The following is a 23,271-nucleotide window of genomic DNA, read 5'->3' on the forward strand; positions in this document are numbered from 1 at the left end:
CAGGCTGCATTTTGTTGACAAATGGGTATCCCATCGAAACCCGTCATCACAGTATGTGCTGGCTTTAAGCCTACATCTTGGGGGGTTACAAGAAACGGCAATGTCCCTTTAATTGGAGAAGCTGACTTCCTTCTTCATGAAACAATTAACCCTCTGATATATTACCAAGGCATTTGTGTCAGTCTTTGAAAGATTAACTTGAGCTTGGAGGCATTTGAACTTTTTCCTCTCATTTATCCTGCAGTTACCATAAGCAACATCTGGTGACCATCAATACAGCTGAGGAATTATTTACCTGTTGTGATGCCTGCATCTGGCCAAGTCATTTTGAATGCAGTATAAAACTGAACAATGCACAGCTGAGAATTACCAACACCATGTCGCAAAGAAGCTTCAGCGCCCCATAACAGTGCGGGAATAGTATTGAGTTGTTTATTGTCACGTACACTGAAATACAGTTAAAAAGCTTAGTTATATATGTCATCCACACGTCAACTCATACCACAGGCAGTGCAATAATAATAAATAACACACACAAATAAGACAACCATGTAGTGCAACCATTCTCAATGGAAATCATATGGCTCCCTGGGGGCCATTTAAGTATGAAAGAAATTGACTAAACTTGACTGCTTCACAGGGAAGGGGGCCCATAATCTTTGAACAGAGTCCCAAGGGGTTTAAAGCTATACTTAGTGAGGTGTTTGAGGAGATTTGGTGTGTCACCGAAGACTCTTGAACACTTCTACAGGTGTACCATAGATTCTGGCTGGTTGCATCACTGTCGGTATGGAGGCACCAAATCTCAGGACAAGGAAAAGCTCCAGAGGGTTGTTAACTCGGCCTGCGACATCACGGGCACCAGCCCTCACTCCATTGAGGACATTCACATGAGGCGGTGTCCTATCCTCAAAGACTGCCACCACCCAGGCCATGCCCTCTTCACTCTGCTACCATCAGGAAAAAGGTACAGGAGCCTAAAGACGAGCATTTCACGGCACAAGGACAGCTTCTTCCCCGCTGCCATCTGATTCCTGAATAATCAGTGAGCCAAAGGCACTGCCTCATTTTTTGTGCTCTATTATGGTTATTTTTTTAATATATTAGTGTTGTGATATGGTTCATAATATGAATGTTTACACTGTGTTGCTTCCACAAAACACTGAATTTCATGACTTGTTCATAACAATAAATTCTGATTCTGAAGGGGGCCATAATATTTGGGCAGAGTCTTTAGGGGACCATAGCTAAATAAAAGGTTGAGAATGGCTGGTGCAGGGAGTAGTGTTGTGATTGTTAAATAGTGAAAAGTTCAGAAACGTCTCACAGTATCATCTTTTGCCAATGTGAGTGTGGTGTGATGAGTTTGCATTCTTATCGATGAGTCCAAATGCTGTGAGTTCATGTTCCACTTTACCAGAGATGTGTAAAACTACGAGAGTACTGAGTTGTTGGAGGGTGCTCCCTTTCTTGACAAGACCTTAACTAAGTCCTGCAGCTGAATGTTACAAATTCACAGCTCCCCTCACCAGTGGCCCCAGATTTATTCCCCAGTCAATGTCACGAACAAGTAATCCCTGGTGGTCATTTATCACCCTACTGTTTGCAGGGATCTTCCTGTGCTCCTATTGGTTGCTACACTTATTATGTTACAATGCAATAAAAGTCCAAAGATCTGGACCACCCGAGAATCCAGACCTCGAAAACTCTCAAACGTTTTAAATTCAGTGGGCTTCTAGGTGTACGCGTGTGTGCGTAAGTGCCACCGATGCACAGAAGTCACGGAAATGAACAAATAAATATTTATTGGGTTTTCTTGTATTTTATTACAAAAAAAATTTATTAATAAACCATCAAAATTTACCTGTTTATCTCTTAAATTTGAGTTTTAAAAGTACTGCCCAAGAATCTTGGAAATCCGAAAATCCAGACTGACCCAATCCCGGGCAGTCCAGATTTTAGGACTTTTAATAGTCACATGACACCCCAGCCCACAGACAACTACTTTTTTCCTCACACCTTGAGGTAGGGGTCAGGCCCAATATATCAGTAATTATATTTAAATTTTTTAAATTTAGACATACAGCACAGTAACAGGCCATTTCAGCCCACGAGTCTGTGCTGCCCAATTTACACCCAATTGACCTACACCCCGGTACATTTCATAAGGAAGGAGGAAACCAGAGCCCCCGGGGAAAACCCACACAGACAAGGGAGAACATATAAACTCACAGACAGCACAGAATTTGTACCCCGTCCCAATCGCTGGTGCTGTAAAGGCATTAGGCTAACCGCTACGCCATCCCTCCTGCCCCATTACCGTGCTCTTTGTCTTTATGTCCTATGGACTCTGAGAGACTGGCTGAGTTCCTCTAGCATTTTTCCTTCCTTGTCTTATTACTAATGTGTTTGAGTGAGTTATTCCCTAGGGAACCTTTTCCATTCCATATTATTGTTGATTCATTTAATAAGCCCTAATTTTCTCCGTGGGTCCTGTTCTGCACTGAGGTTTGTGTGGCTTCACTCTCACACGGACAGATCAGGACATGTGCGAGCCATTCAGTAAGAATGTGTCATAGGGAGCGTTCTCCTGAAACCAAACACCACTCTTGTTGCTTCGGGGAAGTGCAAACAGGGTTTCATTACTGATAAAAAAAATCTCATGGACGGAAAGGGAAGTCTACAAAATAATGGTGCATTTTTGCAAAGTTCTTGCCATGGGGTAATAAAGACTGTGACTTTCTGGAAGTGCCCCAAATCCCCACAGGTTGCATTCCATGACAATTAAGCAGGAATTGTTCTGCTTTTTAACTCACCACTGGAGGGTGGGGTGTACATTTCTTAAGAAAGGTTATATTAACATGTTCACAATGTTTATGTAATCTCCAATTCAGAGGGCAGTGTTGTTGTGGTCTGGCTTCTGTGTTGCAGAGGGTACCTTCACTCCACCCAACCATCCCCTCCCTTCCTCCCTCCCACCTCCCCCTCCTTACCTCCCTCCACCCTACCTCCCTCCACCCTGCCTCCTCCCACCTTGCCTTCCCCCTTCTCTACCTTCCTTCCACCATACATAATCCCTCCACCCGGCACCATGTGCCACCGTCCTCCTCTCTCACCTTTCTCTAGCAACCTGGATGAGACTGAGGACAAAAAGGCTAACATTTCCCCATATCTATTGCCCGGGTGAATGGAAATTGGAGGAAAAACACATCACATTCCTCCTGGACAGCGTTAAACCCAATGACATGAGCTTGATTTTTAAAAATTTCAGTTAACCCCACCTCCTCTGTTTCCGCTGTTTCCATCTCTTCTTTATCCACTTCTGCTTATACTTCTCTCTCCAACCATTTCCCCTCCCAGTGGTCTCTCCCTCTTTCTCACCCAATACCCTATTACCTCTCAGCCCATCCCCAGCTTAGTTGTCCCCCTCTTCTATTGCTCCCTATTCTCACCAATTCCTACTTTAGTATTGATTCGGGTTACCAGCCCAAAGCTTTGACTGACCATTTCTACCCATGAAAGCTGCCTTGACCCATTGAGTTCCTCCATTTTCTCACTATTCAAGATTCCAGCATCTGCATTTGTTTCAGGAAGATCTGAACACCACACCACACGGTCCTGTCAGAGTTCCTCTTTGCAAGCAGCATCAAAACTACAAAGAATTGGCAAAATATTCAGAGAAATGCCGATCCATCTTCTGACCCCACAGATTAAAATAATCACATCTGGTAGTTGAAAGAACCTTGAGTTCCACATTTGATGAACATACCATAATTGTTAAATCCCACGCAATGTGAGGGTGGAGCTCCATCTGTTGGCCTAGCCACCATTGACATAAGTCGGAGATAAGATAGTACTAAAGATGAAGATTTTGCTTCCTGAACACTTTTGGGTGTATTTCATGGATTTGGGGCTGCTGATCACAAAAATCAGCGTAAAATTTTCCTATCCCATATCATTTTTTAGATATATTTTTGTGATTTACTGACATACTTTAAGTCTACTTCAAGCATACAAAACCATGAAATGCAACGTTTCATTGGAAATTAATTTTCTGCACTCGCACTTGGACTTCTTCCCGGCTGATCTTGGTGCAGTCAGTGACGACCACGGTGAAAGGTTTCACCAGGACATTGCGACCATGGGAAAACAGTGTCAGGGTAACTGAAATCCATCAATGATGGCCGATTATTGTTGTAAAAACAAAAATCAGTGGCAAAGAATATTTTTAGGTCAGTTGAATTAACATAATGTGTCAGCATCATTATGTAATTAAACATGCTAAGTTCAATAAAAGTTCATTTAATGATTCTCCAACTTCCTACATGATACTGCAAATCTGAAATTATCTTTGTATCCAGCTTGAAGTTGTCTATCATAATCCCCATTTTTTTTCAGGAAGCAAACCTTTTGCAAAAAAAATTGTTGTCCAATGTAGTCAAAACATTGAACTGCTGGAGGAACTCAGCTGGCCTCGCAGCGACCATAGGAGGTAAAGATATATTACCGATGAGCCCTTCCTCAAGGTATAAGTGAAAAAAGTTCCTGACCCATTCCCTTCCCACCTACATCAGGAGATTTGCCAGGATTTTGCCTGGATTGGAGAATGTGTCTTATGAGGCAAGGTTAAAAAGAACTAGAGCTTTTTTCTTTGAAGCAAAGAAGGATGAGAGGTCCACAAGATTATGAGAGGCATAGACAGGGTGGACAGCCAGTGTCTTTTTCCCAGTAACAAACACCAGAGGACATCTCTACAAGGGGAGGGGAGAAAGTGTGGTGGTGGGGGGCTGGAACATTAGGGGCATTTAAGAGACTATTAGGCAGGCACATGGATGCAAGAAGAATAAAATGGTTTGAGGTGTGAGGTTTAGATAGGTCTACACAGGGCAGGCTTTCTGACTGCGTCAGAAAGGTGGACGTGGAGCTCAGTTGGCTGATGTTTCGACTGGATGCCGCGGGAGCGCTGGAGGTGACACCACAGAAACTCAGTGACTTTGGGAGGGGGACTCTCATTTGCTTCTCTTTCCCTGGGCAATTTTCTGCTGATGGTGAATGCTTCCTTCCAGCAGATTAAAGAAAATTTCGTGTAATATTTCCTGTTTTATTACATGACAATAAAATAATCTTGAACAACATCGTGGGCCGAAGGGCCTGTACTGTGCTGCAATGATCTATCCCACAACTAAACGGCCACTGGTGTTGAGTGGGGAGAAGCTGGTCAGTGATGTGTGGGGATGGCTCAGCGACCAAAGAGGGGAGGTGCGCGGCACCCGTGCGACTCCAGGTCCGAACGCCCGTTGTCTTCCTCATTGCAAACCTTGCGAAACCACCCGTAACAGCGGGTGGAAGAGCTCAGAAAGGCGTTGATGAGTTTCTCGGTGACGCCCTCTCCATGTAGCCTACACCTTTAAGAGTTCCCAGGAGAGAGGCCAAATAAAAGTGGGTTGGATTTGGTGTCAGGAAGTTAATATGGAGAAGTTTGCGATTATATTTCTGTTCTTCCTCGTTGTGTGGCCGGGCAGAGCCATTGCAGGGACTCCCGACGCTGTCACAGCACCTCCAGAGAGAATAGGTATGTTGGTGGTTGTGAAGGCGCTGCTGGATCACTGGGCTCGGAGTGAAAGCATTAGCCTGGAAACAAACTGCCCTTTGGACCGATCGCCATTGATCCTCTCCTTTCCCCCCCCCCCCTCAATTAGAATTGTACTGGAAACGAAAGACAGCGCCGAGAACCAGAGACAGCTCAGGCCTGTGTGGAGAGAGGGACACGGATTTGAACGTTTCAGAAACATTACTTCTGACAGGGCGCCTAGTATTAAATAGGAAGAAAGCCAAAGATGAAAGAAGAATGATAAAGTGGGTGTGAGAGAGAGAAAGGGAGAGAGGCGAGGAAGGGAGGGAGAGAGAAGTGGTGGAGGGAGAGAGAGAGGTGGTGGAGGGAAAGAGAGGTAGAGAGGAAGAGCGAAAAGAAGGAAAGGAGTGGGAAAGGGGGAGTAGGAAAGGTGGGAACAGAGATTTGGAAGGGGAGAGGAAATGGAGGGAGAGAGAAGAGTAAAGGGGAGAGGAATAGGGAGAGAAAGTTGGGGAAGAGAGGGGTCAAAGAGAGTGAAGGGGCAAAGAAGGGAGGGGGAGAAAGAGGGAAAAAGGATGGGAAGGGGAGAGAGAGATGGAGGGGGAGGACGAGTGGAGGAGGAGGGGAGAGGAGGATGGGCAGAGTACATGTGGAGGAGGAGTGCAAGGAGAAGGCGTAGGAGGAGGATGAACGGAGCAGAAGGTGGATAAGGGGGAAGAGGCAGGTGAAGAGGAGTGGGGGAGGGGAATGAGGAGGGAGAGAAAGGAGACAGCAGGAAGAAGATGGAGGCCTTGACCCCAGATCACCCTGCTTGAATCCAGGCCAGATGCTCTCTTAGCCCCAGCTAATGTCCAAGCTAATAAAAGCCTTTTGATTCCAATCTACTGGAGTCATTTGATTGACCATCAATTTTATTAATTTATTTTTGATCGTTGATGCAATGAAACAAGCAATCAGGGTGGAGAAGTTGCACTTAGACCCGAAAGACCCCAAGGCCTCCCTCTGACTTGGAGGATGGCAGCATGGTTTGCTGGACTACATGAGATATCGAGCGCCTTTCTTTGAGAAATTCAGACTGTTGTTCTTGTAGCACAGATTGCCAGAGTGAAGGAGCAAAGAAGGATGAGAAAGCTGAACGACCAAAGGAACTGCTCACACTAACCATTTGAGACTCATATTCATGAAACAATATTTATTTATTTATTTGTATGGATGAATACTTGTTTGTCTGTAGTATGTCTGGTTTTGTGGCTACTTGTTTTACACTGAGGACCGGAGAATGCTGTTTCATCAGTTTGTACTTGTACAATCAGATGACAATAAACTTAATAGAGGTCTACAAGATTAAGCGACGCTTAGATAAGATAGAAAGTCAGCACTTTTTTTTCCCAAGGTGCAAAGAACAAAAACCAGAGGGTATCTATGCAAAGTAAAGGGAGGGAAGTTTAGGGGAGACATCAGGAGTAAGTTTTTTTACACAGAGTGTTGCAGGTGCCTGGAATGTCAGGGGTGGTGGTGGAGGCTGGAAAAATAGGGGCATTTAAGAGGCTTTAGACAGGCCCACAGATGAAAGAAAAATAGGGATTTATGAGGTAAGGAGGGTTTTGTTTTTTGAGGTATATGTATATAGGCCGGTACAACATCCTGGGCTGAAGGGCGGTATTAGGCTGCAATCTTCTATGTTTAAAATCAACTTCCAAAACATCAACCTAGCTATATTTGTGCACTGTTTATTGATTGGATACAATTCTAATTCCTATTTCTGTGACAGTCCTCAAATTGCTACACTAATCGTCCTATTACTGCTTGGATGGAATTGGTCATTTCCAGGATCAGTGGAAGAAGAGCTCTCATTGGGATTTGGGTGCTCATAGATTCCTTGTCATTTTCTACGTGAGAGAGACTGGTTGCAGATTGGGATATCGCTTCGCTCAGCACCTCCTCTAGATTTCACAACAACAGCGACCCTCCCAGTAGCCAACCATTTCAATTCTGAGTCACACTTCCACATTCACATGTCTGTCCATGGCCTTGCATACTATCCCACCCAGACCACTTGCAAATTGGCCTTATCTTCCATCTGGGCGCTCTCCAGCCAGATGGCATTAACGTCGACTTTACTGCTTTCCACTTAACCTGTTCACCTTTTCTTTTCTGTCTTTCCAGTTATTGCACCCACCCTCCTCCCTCTCATTGCTGCTGTTCCCTTTCTCCATCTATCATCTCCTGTCTTTGCCGTCCCCCCCTCCCTCTTTTGTTTGGACGCCTGCCGGCATTTTCTCATACTTTGATGAAAGGCTCAAGCTGTTTGACCTGCTGAGCTTCTCCAGCATTTTGTGTTTTTACTTCAACCATTGTGATTTGCTTCCTCGTCGTGTTGGAGGTTTGGACCTGGGCTGGGGGTGCCTATGGGTTGATCTGAATTGGAGTCTTGTACAGCAGCAGAGCTGGAGGAAAATCCACGGATACTCAGAAGAGACTCTCTTTTGTTTCTCTTTGATTGTAAGGGACGTCAGGAATGCTAATGGCAAATATTTGCCTTACCGCAGACGAAAGGTAATTTTGTATCATATTGCATTTCTGATTTATTACATGACTGTAAATGGCATCTGAACTGAACTGAACAGGCCTACTTAATTCTGCAAGTTGTTACAACTAGATCGTCCTGGAAAGGCTGGTTGCAGGATGCATCTTTTCCCTTCTGGAGGGAGGGTGTCAGGACGCACTGTCTTGTTAGTGATGGTGGATGTGGGATTTGCCAGGACGTGCAAGGAGAACTGGCCAGAAATGCCGGCGGAAAGGGGAGAGGAAATGCCAGTAGAGCACACATAGCATCCACAATCCAAACCTGCATTGCTTCAAAATACAGAAAAATCCCGTAATCCCCGAATTCAAGCAACCAGAAAATAAATGTTGAAAATAGGAATGTTTAAAATTGGCACTCTCTTGCAGTTAGTTTGCCAATCAGGCAACATGCAATCTCAAGCAACTGGCAAATTCATTTATCTGGCATCTACCAAGATTCAAGATTCTTTTATTGTCATGTAATTAAAAACAGTGCAATATTACACGGAATTTGCTTTTGCTTGTTGGAAAACGGACAGATTCGCCATCGGCAGAGACTGCCAGAAGCAAAATAGAGTCCCCTCAGAGTCACCAAGTGTCTGTTGCATACGCCCCCAGTGCTGCCGCAGTCACACAGCATAAGTGCCGGATACTGGGGATTTTACTGTATCATTGTGTTCCAAAAAGCTGTTCGTGCCAATGGGGGCCAGAATTCAAAAGGGCAAGATTTCTGAGTAGCCAATGCCTTGGAATTGAACAATAGGATGCTGGAGCGGCTAACGACCAAAATCTTGAACTAATGACGCAATGGCCCAAATTCAAATCCCATCGCAGCAGATGGGGAACTGAAACTCATTTGTTTTTTTTAAATCTGGAATCGTGTCAGAAATGTGACCAGGATTTGATCCAAAAACCAGTCCAGTTCACTAATGACCTCTCGTGGAGGAAATTTATCTTCCTAAGTGCCTGCCTTGTGTGTGACACCCAGCCCACAGCAATGTTGTGTGTCTTAACTGACCTCTGTTTCAAGGACAATTGGAGGCAGTCAGGAAGCAAAGTTCACATCCTGGGATTTTATTTAAATTTCGGTTCAGGAATACAACAAACCAAAATGGATTTTGTTGCAAATACAATGGTTTTTTTTGATGGAGTAAATAGAAAAAAATAATTTCCAATGGCAAGATCAGTAACCAGAGAATTTGGCAGAGGAAGTGGTGAGAATTTTTATATAGCATATTGTACAAGAAACAGATTCAGTGGAACTTTCAGAAGGGAAGTGAACTGCTCATACAAACCCTCCGAGTCTTTACCATTTATTTAATGATATTTATTTATTTTTGTATATATATCGTATATTCTCGTGTAGTAGTCAACAACCCCCCCACCCTTCCATGGATCAAAAATCACGTGCTTTCTGTATGACCCACATCAAAGTAGAACCCCCCCCTCCTATTTTTAGGCCAGACCACCTGCCCATCCAAGCCCCTGACGTCCCATGCACAAACGCTCGCCACTTTTCAAAAAAAAAGTACATTTTAAAAAAAATTTTAAATTCCAAACAGCTCGGGGATTGGGTCGGTCCAGATTCTCAGGCAGTATTTAAGGAGAATAAACGGTTGCATTTTGAAAGTTTATTGATGAAACATTTTTTCAGATAAAATATTAAATACAAAAATAAACCATAAATGCTCTTTCTTACATTCCTGTGACAAATTCCGCATAGTCACTTGTTGCTTCTGTGCATCTGTGGCGCTTACCCATGCACGCAAAGCCGAGAGTTTTCAAGATGTCTAGATTCTTGGGTGGTCCGGATTTTCAAGAAGTCAGGATTCTCTGGGAGTCCAGATTTTCTGAATTTTACTGTATTTGTTTTTCTTTCCCCCTCCCCCCCCCCCCCCCAACTCAGCGGTGATTGGGGCAGGAATCGGTGGAGCAGCAGCTGCCCACTTCCTGAGGCAGTACTTCGGACACAACACCCAGATCGACGTTTACGAGAGCGGCTCTGTGGGAGGTCGATTGGCCAAGACCACCATCAGTGGCCAAGACCACGAGATAGGAGGGGCAACCATCCACCCCCTCAGCCTTCACATGAAGGAGTTTGTTCAGCTGCTCGGTGAGTGGTGTTGCTTTCTGCTGGAGCTCTTGTTCGTAAAGTAATTCTGAACCCACCAATTTTTAAAGTTGTACCACACAGAAACACAACCTTCACCCCATTATGTTCATGATGACCTCTTTTCCCATTAATGCTGATCCCATTTACGGATATTTTCAAATTTCAATAAAATTCTTTGCCCGATTCCAGTTTGGGTCTCCAACCTCTTGTGGAATGGTTGTCGGATTGAGCCTCTTGCTCTGTTTTTCATCTGCTGAGATGAAGGTGACCTTTTCGACCCCTTTGACAGGCCTTTTTCTTCAGGAATTGATGACTTGGACACTTTAGTTTCCCCAGTACTCCTTTATTACACACAAGCTTGGCAGGAGGTCCATCACCCCACCACCTACACCACCCCGGTTCTCCAAACATAAGGGCAGCACAGTTAGCATAGCAGTTAACACAACGCTACTACAGCACCAGCGATTGGGACCAGGGTTCAAATTCCATGCTGTCTGAAAAGAGCTGGTACATTCTCCCCATGTCTGCATGGGTTTTCCCCAGAGGGAGGCTCCGGTTTCTTTCCACCGTTCAAAAACGTACCAGGGATTGTAGGTTAATTGGGTAGCACGGGCTTGAATGCTGAAATAGCCTGTTAATGTATGTCTAAATGTAAAAAAAAATTTAAAAATATACAAATGCATGGGTTTAAATTCCCCAACACTATCTGACATTAACCAATCTCAAAAGAGTCACCTTCAAGGCAGCAAACATCATCCCATCAGCATTAAGCTATGCAATATCCATCCACATGATGCACACTGTTGTGGACCACTCATGCAGATGTGTCCCCCTCGAATCCCTTACTAACCACAGAACACCTATGGCTTAGGAATGCTATTGGTGCTCTATGGTTAGTAAGGGATTACTTAAGTTTGGTATATGAGTGGAAAGAAAGAGGTTGAGAACCATTGCCCTAATTCCTGTCGATCACATGATTCCACGGAGAAACTGGATTGCTGGAAAGTGATCATTCAGGCTGTTGTTATCAGGCAACACATCTTCCAGAGCCTCTCACTCTCCTTGGTCAGGGCTAATGGAATTTCAGCTTGGCCATTATTACCAGGCAATACACATCACTGCCCTCTTCGGCATTCTTTCACAAAGCAGCAAGCCATTAAGTAACATTGATCTATGTACACCCATCCTCACCTGGCAGACCCTTACTTCCACACCTGCTTATGCATCTGGTCCAGCTGAATTTCTGTCAATGGCAACCCCTTCCTGAACCCTCAAAAGTTGTTCATGGTGGGGAATTTGGTGATGATTGATTGTCTCAGGTTAATGGTGAGACTATTTTGTTGGAAATGCTCATTGTTGGCAGTTCAGAAGCAGGTGTTATTTGCCATGTCTCAATGTCCTCTATCTTCTTGCTGCTTCATCTGCTGAGAAGTTGCATTGAATCACCAGTGAATACCCTCAATTCTGACCTCAACAGAGGGAGGGTCACTGCAATCATTAACACGAAGCATTTCAGTGGGCTCAGGGTAGAGAGATTCCTCTTTGTGAAGCATGTGTAAGGCTGATCTCACTGTATCTTTGAACATGACTCCAATTACCTTTTTGGTCACAGTAACCCTTATCACTAAAAAAAAGTTATCTCTGTCTGGAGTAAAACATGAAAATCTGTAGACACCATGGATGAAGTTAAAAACACAAAGCTGGAGAAACTCAGCAGATCAAACTGTATCTTTTATATAGCAAAAGTAAAAATACATAACAAAAGTTTTGGGCTTGAGTCCTTTATTAGGGTATGTCTACCTGGAGTGTCCTCAATTATGGATTTTTAGACTGAAATGTTGGGAAAATCACAGGAAAAATTAGCGTAATTACTGCCTGTGTGGTCGTTCACACTGGGCGCCTTTTTAAACTGCATGCAATAGTACCTGAGTGCAACAGTCCCAGGGGTTGGACGTGATGAAGGGAAAGCAGGAACACAAGAACGGGGCTCAAAGGGCCAGTTTCTGGGCAGTGCATTTGCTGTGATCTGTGGGTCTCTCTTTTCCCATGAAAGGTCTGAAGGAACTCCAGCATCCCAACAACCTGCTGGCAGTGTATGATGGGGAGCAGTTTGTGTTCGAAGAGAGTGAGTGGTTCATTGTTAACTTTGTGAAGCTGATCTGGCGATATGGCTTTGACTTCCTACGGGTCAAGATGTGGCTGGAAAATTATCAACACAAGTTCATGAGGTAAGGGCTACCAGTAAAAGGAGAGCAGAGACTTCTCTTTTGGGTCTGTTGCAGGTGTCAGATCTCCTCCTCCTTGGTCCCACTCCTATTGGACTCGGATGGTCTGGGCTGCATTTGGCTAGAGTGACACAAAAGGCGTTGAATGATGAGACTCAGATGCATGGACTGACCTTGAGCAGACCAAAATAATCAAGGAGTTCATTAGGGGTGGGTAGATGGAACCACTGTGACCACCCGCACATTGGAGAACAACAGCTTATCCTCTGTCTGGACACCCTCCAAATGAATGGCATTAACTCGACCTCTGCTTACTGTTTAAAACCCCCCCCTTCCCCTTCTTCCCCTTGTTGCCTTTCCCCCAGCTCGCTCTCGCTCTCGCTCTCGCTCTCGCTCTCGCTCTCGCTCTCGCTCTCGCTCTCGCTCTTTGTTTTTAATATAGAACTTGCCTGATTTTTTTCCATTCTGAAGTGTCTCCCTACCTTCCAGTCCAAAACTCCAAATATCCATATCACACTGTGAGTTTAGACAGAATACCTGACGTACGGTATCCGTTGTTCATGAATCACCTGCAATTCAGTTTATACCACAGATGATCTGTGAGAATCACTAGAGATCGAAGAGGTAAAGTGCCAGAATGGGAATGAGTCCTTATTCCTGTTCCAATCTTTTTACATAGACTGCGTTCTGGGAAATTGGGAATAATTTCCTGGAATGCAGTGGCTGTGGAAAAAAAAAAGTCTGTCTCTCTATTTCTCTCTCCCTCTCTCCTTCTCCCTCTCTCTGTCTCCTTTCACAGAGCCAAAAATCAATTCTCACTTTTCCTCTTATCATATCCAATTAACACCTTTTGTCTGTTGGTCTGGACTTCTCCCCCTGCCATTCTTCAACCTCAACATTCCGTCTTGGGGTTGAATAGATGGCAAATTGAATTATTAAATTGTCTACCATTAGACAATGTATAATTTTCTAAATCAACCAGAAAAATTTGATAAGATTTGGAAACCCTACATGGATTTTATTGCTACAACTTTACCGGCAGGGTCCATCACTCCCCCATCCAACCCGCCCTAATTAGTTATGGTTTAAGATTTTATGTAAACTACAATTAATTAGAAGATATAGGTTTATTAGACAGAATTTTTCTTTTCCCTACTTTTTTGAGGAGGGATGAGTGGGGGGGGGGAGAAAAATATATTAAAAACTGTATTCTTTTTGTGTCTTAGTTTTTATTGTTGTGTTATGGATACATACTGTATATGTTTTGACGCAAATTCAGACTTTTAATTAAGAGCTCAGGCCTAAAACCTCGGTAATATATCTTTACCTCCAATAGACGCTGCGAGACCAGCTGAGTTCCTCCAGCATTTCTGTCTGTGTTTTACTACAATCTCAACATTGGCAGACTTTTGTGTTTCACTCTGGAGCACAGAGACCAGACTAAGACTTACAATGTTCCAATGAGATCTGGAGCAGTGGATAAAGGAGAGAGCACACCTCTTAGCCAGAGAGCAGGAGTAGGCATCCATCAAGAGAGAAATTTGCTCGACAAATGAATACATTAGAAAAACAAAGATGTGGTTAGATTTTTAATGTCACTAGAATGAACTTGGAACCTTGAGCATAGAACCAGCCCATATTCAATTAAATTGGCAGAATATGTTCAAGAGCTTGAGAAGCCTCCCCTATTCTGTGTTCCTTGGTAGGAAGAACTTGGCAATATTTGGTGCAAAAAGGCGTGGTCTCAAACTTCAGCCTGGCAGTTTTGAGTAGAGGTTGTGAACCGAAATGAGGATCGTGGGTAGGGTTGTCGCGGCTGCAAACTTATCCGGGCCTTGAGTAGGGCCGGTCGCCGCTGGTGATACATACGTGGCGATGCTTGGGGAAATGGAACGCGCATGAGTGGGCCAGAATGGGGAGCAGGACGAGCGTAGTGGTTCACACGCATGCGGGGGACTCAGAAGGAGGAGAGAGGCCTGTTTAAAAAGAAAAAAGGGGTGACATGGTTGGCGTGCCGATTAGTGCAACACGTTTATAGCACCAGCAATCGGGACCGGGATTCGAATCCCGCGCTGTCTGTAAGGAGTTTGCACGTTTTTCCCCAGGGGCTCCAGTTTCCTCCTACTAGGGATGTAGGTTAATTTCCCACCTTGCCCAAGGCTGAACAATTGTACAGCACCAACACCAGCAATTTAAAATAATTTAAAGTATTTTATTTGACATTTTTGGAGACCCACATGGAAAAGTGCTGTGGCCCTCTGGTTAAGAACCGCTGCAGCAGGATGACAGACTTTGGAGTGTCAGAGGATTATTATAATCCCAACCCCAACAGTTGGGATTGAAAACACACAACAGTGTTTAAAATAAAAATTTAAATTTAGACATACAGGCCATTTCGGCCCACGAATCTGTGCCACCCAATTTACACCCAATTAACCTACACCTCCAGTAAGTTTTGAACGGTGGGAGGGAACTGGAGTCACAGGGAAAACCTACGCAGACACTGTAAAAGCGTTGCGCTAACTGCTAAACTGACCATACCGCCCCAGGCCAACCATGAACCATGTTTATGTGGAGAGAGAAAAATGGGGTTAATGTTTCAGGTTCATTATATTTCATCAAAATTGGGAAAATTTGTGTGCAGCTTTTTGATCGAAGAAGTTGGAATGAATTGGAGACCCATGATAGGCTAGGCAGATAGGAGGCATTGAATTCCTTAAGTCATAGCCCACAACGATAAAGGATAATAAGGGGCCAAAGAAATAAATAAAAAATTGGGTCAACAGGAGGTGAAGATGGGAAGGAGGGTCACAATCAGAAGTTACTGGGATGTTGCCCGGACGTCAGGAACTGAGTTACAGGGAAAGGTTCAACAGGTTAGGACTTTAACCCCTGGAGCAAAGAATGAGGAGAGATTTGATAGAGGTATTTAAAATTACGAGGGGGAGTAAATGTACATAGGCTTTCTCCACTTAGAGTAGGCGAGATACAAACCAGAGGACATGGGTGAAAGGGGGAACATCTTTGCACAGAACATGGTGGGAGGTGTGGAACAAACTGCCCACTGAAATGGTGAATGTGGGCTCAATTTTAATTTTTAAGAAGAATTTGGACAGGTTCATGGATGGGCGGGGTATGGAGGGATGTGGTCAGGGTGTAAGTCCAAGGGTCTAGGTAGAATAATAGTTTGGCACAGGCTAGAAGGGCCCTTTTTGTGCTCCATTGTTCTATGGTTCTAGGTTGTTGAAATCTTGAGTGTATGGGTAGATGATCTGATAGGTTTACAGTGAGAGGGAGAATTTGAGGGAGATCTGAGAGATGTCTGTCATACACAAGATAGTGGGTCTGGAGAATAAGCGACCAGAGGAAGTGGTGGAGACCAGTGCAATTTGCCATATTTAAAGGACATTTAGTGAAACACAAAAGTCTACAGATGCTGAGATTGTAGTAAAAACACACAAATGCTGGAGGAACTCAGCCGGTCTCACAGCATCCATCAGAGGTAAAGATATATTACGGTCATTTTAGGCCTGAGTCCTTCTAATGGCATTTAGACAGAGGAATGGTTAAGAAAGGTTGAGAGGAATATTGTCATCTTGGTTAGCATGGATGAGCTGCACTGAATGGCCTTTTTCTGGGCTGTACAGCAATCTGAGAATGCTGATCCCAGAGGCAGCCAAGCACCAGGTCAAGAAGAGATGCACTGATCTCACAATTGGATCAAGTTTGATGGCGCAGAGGATGGAGGAATGATATGCGGACTGATCAGACTGAGATGCTCCTCAGAGTGCTCATCTCAACCCGAGGGGGCGCATCAAGAGCAAGAAATAAATTGAAAGAACTTAGAGCAAATTACCACTGCTTCCACAAGAGGGATTTGGGACTCACCATTTTTGCTCTACTTAAAATTGGGCTCTCACTTGGACTCTGTTCTTTGCCTGCAGAATCTATCAGCATCAGGCTCTAGGCTACTCCTTCACAACTATGGAAAAACTGCTGCAGGCACTGGGAGGCGACAAGCTTTCAAAAATGACCAAACATTCCATTGATGAAGCCTTGCAGGAGATTGGCGTCAGCCAACGGTTCATTGACGAGATGGTTGGCCCCGTCATCAGACTCACCTCTGGGGAAGGCGTCAACGTGAATGCATTCGTAGGTACAGAAACACTAACATTATTCTTCTTGGGACAAAAAGCAGAAAATGCTCAGCAGGTTGAGGTGAATTTCTGAAAATAGAAACCAAAATTAATAAAATAAAAGTACAACACTGGAGAAATTCATCTGGTCAAATGGTGTACTTTATGTAGTAAAGATAAAAATACATGGCCAATGTTTTGGGCTTGTGCCTTTCATCAATATGGGCAGGGAGGTGCACAGTCTTAAAGGCAGGAGGTATTAGGTGGATAAAGAGGGAGGGAATAGCAGCAAGTAGGGAGAGGATGGATGGCTCTGTAAATGGAGAGGGAACAGGGTGGAGAGCTGGAGGAAAGAAGACAGAGGGAATGGGAAGGGAGAAAAAATTAATGTCATCTGGTTGGGGAGTGTCCAGATGGAAAATCAAGTATTGTTCCTCCAGTTTACAGGTGATCTTGAGGCCATGGACAGACATGTGAGCGTGGGGGTGGGGCACAGAATTGAAGAAGTTTGCCACTGGGCATCCCTGTCACTTAAGCAGACAGAGCAAAGGTGCTCAATGAAGCAGCTGAGTTCCTCCAGCATTGTGTTTATCACTTCAACCTTGATGTCTGCAGACTTTCGTGTTTTACAACCACGATCAGTCCTTCAGGTTGGCCTTTCACAGATGCCGTCTGACGTACTGAATGTTGCAAGCAGTTTCTATTTTTATTTCAGATTTTCATTACAGGCGCTCCCCTACTTACAATGGTCCGACATACGATTTTTCGAAGTTGCGATGGTTTGAGACGGCACTTTCAATTTCGAATTCCGATATGCGGTACACTGGTACACTGCTCTCTCGCGATGCCAACTCAACCACGCTGATGGTCTTTGTAGCGATCACGCAAATGTGTGAAATTGATGACCCTATCGCTTTAGCATCCTCACCATCCAGCAATTAATTTTAGTTCAATGCTTCAACCTTTCTTCCAGCCCAGTGTGTTTTCAGCTGTTTACGTTAATGGTTTTTTCAGTGTGGAATAAAGGTATTCAAAATTTAATTATGAAAAATGGTAGGCGTGGTATTCTTTTTCGACTTACAATTTTTTTTGACTTACAATGCATTATCCAGAACACAACCCTATCATAAGTTGAGGAGCACCTGTATGTGCTTTGTTTTTAATTTAAACCCTTTGTTTAATACAAGAGTGGTACGTCCCATGTACTGCACAGAAAGCATCGGAATGGATTTTCTTGCTTAAGTCTCAGGAATGTGTCCACACCCTGTGGATCAGAGGCAGGATAATAAATAGAGCTGAAATTTAAAACTGACGCCTTTGTCCCATCTGCAGGCATGACTTCACTTTCAGAGACTGAGTCTGACCTGTGGACGGTGGAAGAGGGGAACCAGATGGTATGCTCAGGCCTGCTCTACTCGGCCAAAGTCAGCCTCATCAAAGGGAAGGTCACCTCGATCGAAGCCAAAAAGAGGCCTCGTCAAGATGGTGAGTCAAGACTGACATGCACATGTTGGAATGAAGGGACCACATCAAGGCTTGCTGCTCAAAGGATCGATTGTCTCGTTAAGCTAATATTGTGAAAGCTCTTGGATGCTTCATTTACACTTTTACTGCAGAGTTATCAGGTCACAAAAAGAGGCCATTTGGCCCCTTGAATCCATGTAGATTTCAAGTAGAACATTCATCAGCCCTATTCCTTCCCAACAGATAATTCTCTGTTAAATGCCTATCCAATTTTCTGTCCATTCAGTTTATCTCTTTCCAGCACACTTGTAGACAGCAAGGTCCAAATCCCAACCAATCTCTTGTGTAAAGAAAGTTTTCCTTTATCTTTCCTTGTACCTTTATCTCAATTCAAGCTCAGTGCCATCAAATGGAAGTCTCCTGCCAACTGGCTGAGAAATATCGCAGGGAATGTTGTCTTCTACGTGTTGTGCATTAATTTGTCCTTTATCAAAAGAATTCTAACACTGTTTCCAACATTATGCTGGTGACTGCATTTCATAAAAACATTGAATATTCCCCTCATTTTCTCTTTTGTAAACCCTGGGGTCAAGTTGAAGAGCTGTGAGATAATGTTGCAGCAATACAAGTTGGACCCCATTTAGAATATTGTGTTCCGACGATGAGAGGCATTGATCATGTGGGTGGCCAGAGGCTTTTTTCCCCCCCAAGGCTAAATTGGTTATCACCAGGGACATAGATTTATGGAGATTGGGAGTAAATACAAGGGGCGGGGGAAAATGTATGGGGTAAATTCTTCCTACAGAGAGTGTTGGGTGCATGGAATGCACTGCTGGAATTGGAGGTGGAGGCAGGTGCAATAGGGTAATTGGAACTGAGGAAAACTGGAGGGCTATGCTTTAAGGACATTATAGGCAATACACCGACCAGGAACCTTGATGTGCTTGTAACTGCTGCCACTAGGCCATTTCAACCTCTCCTATCGCAGCGTTCCCTTTCGTCTACAAACCCCCCATCCCCCTTCCTTTTTTGCAAACCCAAGATTTCACGGCTTACTCTATTTTTCCAGCATTTTCTGGTTTTTTTTTGTTAAATTTTGCATTTCTGGTAATTTACTTTGATTTTCATGTGCTGTTATAAGTCAAGTTTATTATCATCTGATGGCACGAGAACAATCACAGGGTTCTCCAGTCCTGGCTGTAAAACACACAGACACACAACTAGATGTAACACAGGGCAAGTATTTCATCTATAAAAATTGTATGAACATGAGAGTCTCAGAGGGTCAGTGTGAGCGGTTCCTTTGTTCGTTCAGCGTTCTCACTGTCCGTGGGAAGAAGCTGTTCCTCAGCCGGGTGGTGCTGGCCGTGTTACTCCTGTATCTCTTCCCCAACAGGAGCAACTGAAAAATGCTGTGTGCAGGGTGGAAGGGGGTCCTCAATGATTTGTCCTCTTCAGACAATGATCAGGATGGGGGGAGGAGACACCAGTGATCCCCTCTGCCACTCTCATGGTCCTGTGGATTGACTTTAAAGAAAAACATAAAGAAAGCATTGGTAAGGTTCTGCCTTGGGAATCTTGGGGTGAACTCTTGTGCAGCTGGGTGCCTTTGGACTTTACGTGAGGGTAAAGATGCAGGTTTATTTTTAAAAAGTACCATGAGAATGATGGTGTATTCTATCCAGGTGATGTACTCTGTTAAATTTCAGGTGAGGTCGTTACCAGCTATGAAGTGAACTACTTGGCAGGCCCTGACACTGGCTATGGGATGTACGACATTGTTGTTGTTGCAACGCCTTTGCATAGAGGCGATCCAGAAATCCACTTCCACGCTTTCTCCCAGCCGATTGATGTTGTTCGGGGCCAGTACCAGCAAAAGGTGGTCACACTGGTGGAGGGCCACTTAAACACTTCCTTCTTCAACTATCATGGAGCCGAACCGTTCCGCCCCACCACGGTTGCCACTACCATACACTCGGGCAACTTCATCCTGGGCGCAAGCGTCTCGGTGCCCATCGTGAGGGGCGAAGCCCCCGCTCGTGTTTGGAGGGTGCTATCGCCCGAGCCCCTGGGTGAGGAGGGCCTGAGGCACCTCTTCCGATCCCACACTGCCATGCACCAGGCCCAGTGGTTTGCCCACCCCCGCTACAGCCCGGATGACCGGGTGCCACCTTTTGTCCTCCATGACCACCTCTACCACCTCAACGCCATCGAGTGGGCAGCCAGCACAGTCGAGATGATGGCTATTGCTGCAAAGAATGGAGCCCTGCTCGCCCACCACCGCTGGTACCGGCAGCTGGACAAGATTGACCAAGACCCACTTCAGAAACTTAAGGTCGAGCTCTGACCTGCATGGGTGGTGAAGTGAGTATATTGTCATGCACAATCACCAGAAAGAACAGTCTGATCTTCAAGCCCTTTTATATGCTGGAAGTTTGCATGGATTGGGTTACATTTGCACAGTTTTACAGGTTCACGGCACAGAAAAAGAGTATTCTGATCTGTGCTGTGTTTGACGATCCAAACAAACCTCCTTCTCTCTCTTTCTGCTGAACCAGTCCATGTCATGGGAACCTTTTATCACACACTGGCAGGGTTTCACCAGAATTATCCGACTGGGTGTGTTTGTAATATTTTAGATTTCTCCGGTTCAATGCTCCTTCAAGTACAGGAGCTGGGATGTGTTAAAGTTGTATTACATATTGGTGAGGACAAATTTGAAGTATTGTGTGCAGTTTTGGTCACCTAACTACAGAAAAGATATCAATAAGAAGGAAAGAGTGCAGAGAAGATTTACTAGGATGTTGCCCTGACTAAATTATAGGGAAAGGTTAAACAGGTCAGGATTTTTTTTTTCCTCGAACGTATAAGGGGAAGTTTGATAAAGATATTTAAAATTATAAGGGGGGTGGACAGAATAAATGTGGATAGGCTTTTTTCCACTGAGTGTAGATGAGAAACAAACCAGAGGACAAGGGTTAAGAGTGAAAGGGGAAACGTTTAGGGGGAACATGAGGGGGAACTTCTTCCTGCAGAGAGTTGTGGGAATGTGGAATGAGCTGCCAGCTGAAATGGTGAATGCGTGCTCAATTTTAACATTTAAGAAGAATTTGGACAGGTACATGAATGGGAGGGGTATGGAGGGCTATGGGCTGGATGCAGGTCAGCGGTACAAGGCAGAAAAATAGCTTGGCACACACTGGAAGGGCCAAAGGGTCTGTTTATGGGTCTATCCTTGGGATCTCAAAAAGACCATTTGTAAATACTGTGCACAGAATTTAACATGTATATAGTTCACCAGGCTTTGGTGCTCGAAAGGTAAATATTTACCACTCAGGAAGGTTCTTGTAGGGTTTGCAGAGAGAGATTTGTTGTTCTAGGATTTCCACAACTGAGGTACCACCATTAGTCACCTCAAGGTCTCGCTAATGAAACTTGCACCATCAGGGTTTTCTTCAGGCTATCACAATGTTCCTTTCTGTTCCGCTTATTCCAAGAGAAACATCAGACAGATAGCACTTCCAGCCATCCACTGCTCTGGAACTTTCTGTTTCCAACCAGCTCTTCCTGGCTTGCACTGTTCAGCTTCTTTAGTGTCACCCACACACTGGCTGAGAGAGCTTCTTAACATAACATAACATAACAATTACAGCACGGAAACAGGCCATTAGGCCCTTCTAGTCCGCACCGAACCAAACACCCCTTTCTAGTCCCACCTCCCTGCACAATGCCCATAACCCTCCATCTTCTTCTCATCCATATACCTGTCCAACCTTTTCTTAAATAATACAATTGACTCCGCCACCACTATTTCTCCTGGAAGCTCATTCCACACGGCTACCACTCTCTGAGTAAAGAAGTTCCCCCTCATGTTACCTCTAAACCTCTGGCCCTTAATTCTTAACTCATGTCCTCTTGTTTTAATCTTTCCTCCTCTTAACGGAAATAGTCTATCCACATCCACTCTGTCTATCCCTTTCATAATCTTAAATACTTCTATCAAATCCCCTCTCAACCTTCTACGCTCCAAAGAATAAAAACCTAATCTGTCCAATCTCTCCCTATACTCTAGATGCTTAAACCCAGGTAACATTCTGGTAAACCTTCTCTGCACTCTCTCCACTCTGTTAATATCCTTCCTATAATTAGGCGACCAGAACTGCACACAGAACTCCAAATTAGGCCGCACCAACGTCTTATACAATCTCAACATCACCTCCCAACTCCTATATTCCATGCAATGATTGATAAAGGCCAGCATACTAAAAGCCTTCTTCACCACCCTATTCACGTGAGTTTCTACCTTCAGGGAACGATGTACCATCACTCCTAAATCTTTCTGCTCTTCTGTATTCATCAATGCTCTCCCATTTACCACGTATGTCCTATTCTGATTCTTCTCTCTCTCTCTCTCTCTCTCTCTCTCTCTCCAACTGAGAGTCCAGAAAGCCCATGTGACCCTCTCACTTGCAAAACCCCCACCTTCTTCAGCAAACAACAGGAGTTCTTCTCCTTGGTCAACCTGTTGTCTTAGATACACAAAATCCAGGTGTGACCTTTCTGTGAGTTTGCAGAAAGGTCAGAAGCCTTGTAATTATCCAACCATCCAGCCTGACTCCAATTTCAAACAATGGTCTAATTCATTTCATGATGTCATTTCAATTAGCACCTACTTGTGAAATGTGCATAAAAGTCTCCAAAGATCCTGCAATGTCACTGAATATGATTTCTTCAGTATTTCAAATAAGATCTGTTTTAAAATGTGTGTATATATGTAACCTACTCTAAATCTTACCAAATCCTCACAATATTTATCCATAACAATTGTCTGGAACATGTGTCACAAACTTTGCTGTTTTGTGGCAGCATTACAGTGTAAATATTGCAATAAATCACATTTTTGTATACAAAATCTAAATTAGAGAATTATTTTTTAAGTGAGGCACGGTCTGTGGTTAAAATAAAAACACAATGCTGGAGAAACTCTGCAAGGTATACCTTGATGAAGGGCCTAAGCCCGAAACATTGGCTATGTATTTTTAATGAGGGAATAGTAGGGGTTCTTCAGTTGAAGAAGCACAAAGGTTGCAGGCAGTTGGTGACTCGAGGCAAAGATCTCATGCAGCTGTGAGCGTCAGTGGTCGAGGGATTCACACTGGGCTGAGGACTGCTAGAGTCTGGTTCAAGACTAGCTAG

At 44.2% G+C, this 23,271-nt stretch overlaps 1 protein-coding gene across 1 annotated transcript; it reads left to right on the forward strand.

Moving 5' to 3' along the window:
* Positions 1 to 5,328: 5,328 nt before the first annotated feature.
* Positions 5,329 to 22,987, forward strand: LOC138754099 (prenylcysteine oxidase 1-like). Its single transcript, XM_069917919.1, has 6 exons — positions 5,329 to 5,572; positions 10,044 to 10,250; positions 12,304 to 12,478; positions 16,420 to 16,631; positions 17,944 to 18,096; positions 19,785 to 22,987. Exons 1-6 carry the CDS (start codon positions 5,470 to 5,472, stop codon positions 20,420 to 20,422), a joined length of 1,488 nt encoding a protein of 495 aa, XP_069774020.1. The 5' UTR covers positions 5,329 to 5,469; the 3' UTR covers positions 20,423 to 22,987.
* The last annotated feature ends 284 nt before the right edge of the window (positions 22,988 to 23,271 follow it).

The sequence above is a fragment of the Narcine bancroftii genome, chromosome 2 (genome assembly GCF_036971445.1).
Source record: "Narcine bancroftii isolate sNarBan1 chromosome 2, sNarBan1.hap1, whole genome shotgun sequence".
Classification (NCBI taxonomy): domain Eukaryota; kingdom Metazoa; phylum Chordata; class Chondrichthyes; order Torpediniformes; family Narcinidae; genus Narcine; species Narcine bancroftii.

What these genes read in the sequence shown, in the direction of transcription:
- LOC138754099 (XM_069917919.1), top strand. Translation starts at nt 5,470, where the DNA reads ATGGAGAAGTTTGCGATTATATTTCTGTTCTTCCTCGTTGTGTGGCCG. An exon ending in TATCAACACAAGTTCATGAG is followed by an intron (nt 12,479 to 16,419) that starts GTAAGGGCTACC and finishes CTTTGCCTGCAG; the next exon opens with AATCTATCAGCATCAGGCTC. An exon ending in CAACGTGAATGCATTCGTAG is followed by an intron (nt 16,632 to 17,943) that starts GTACAGAAACAC and finishes TCCCATCTGCAG; the next exon opens with GCATGACTTCACTTTCAGAG.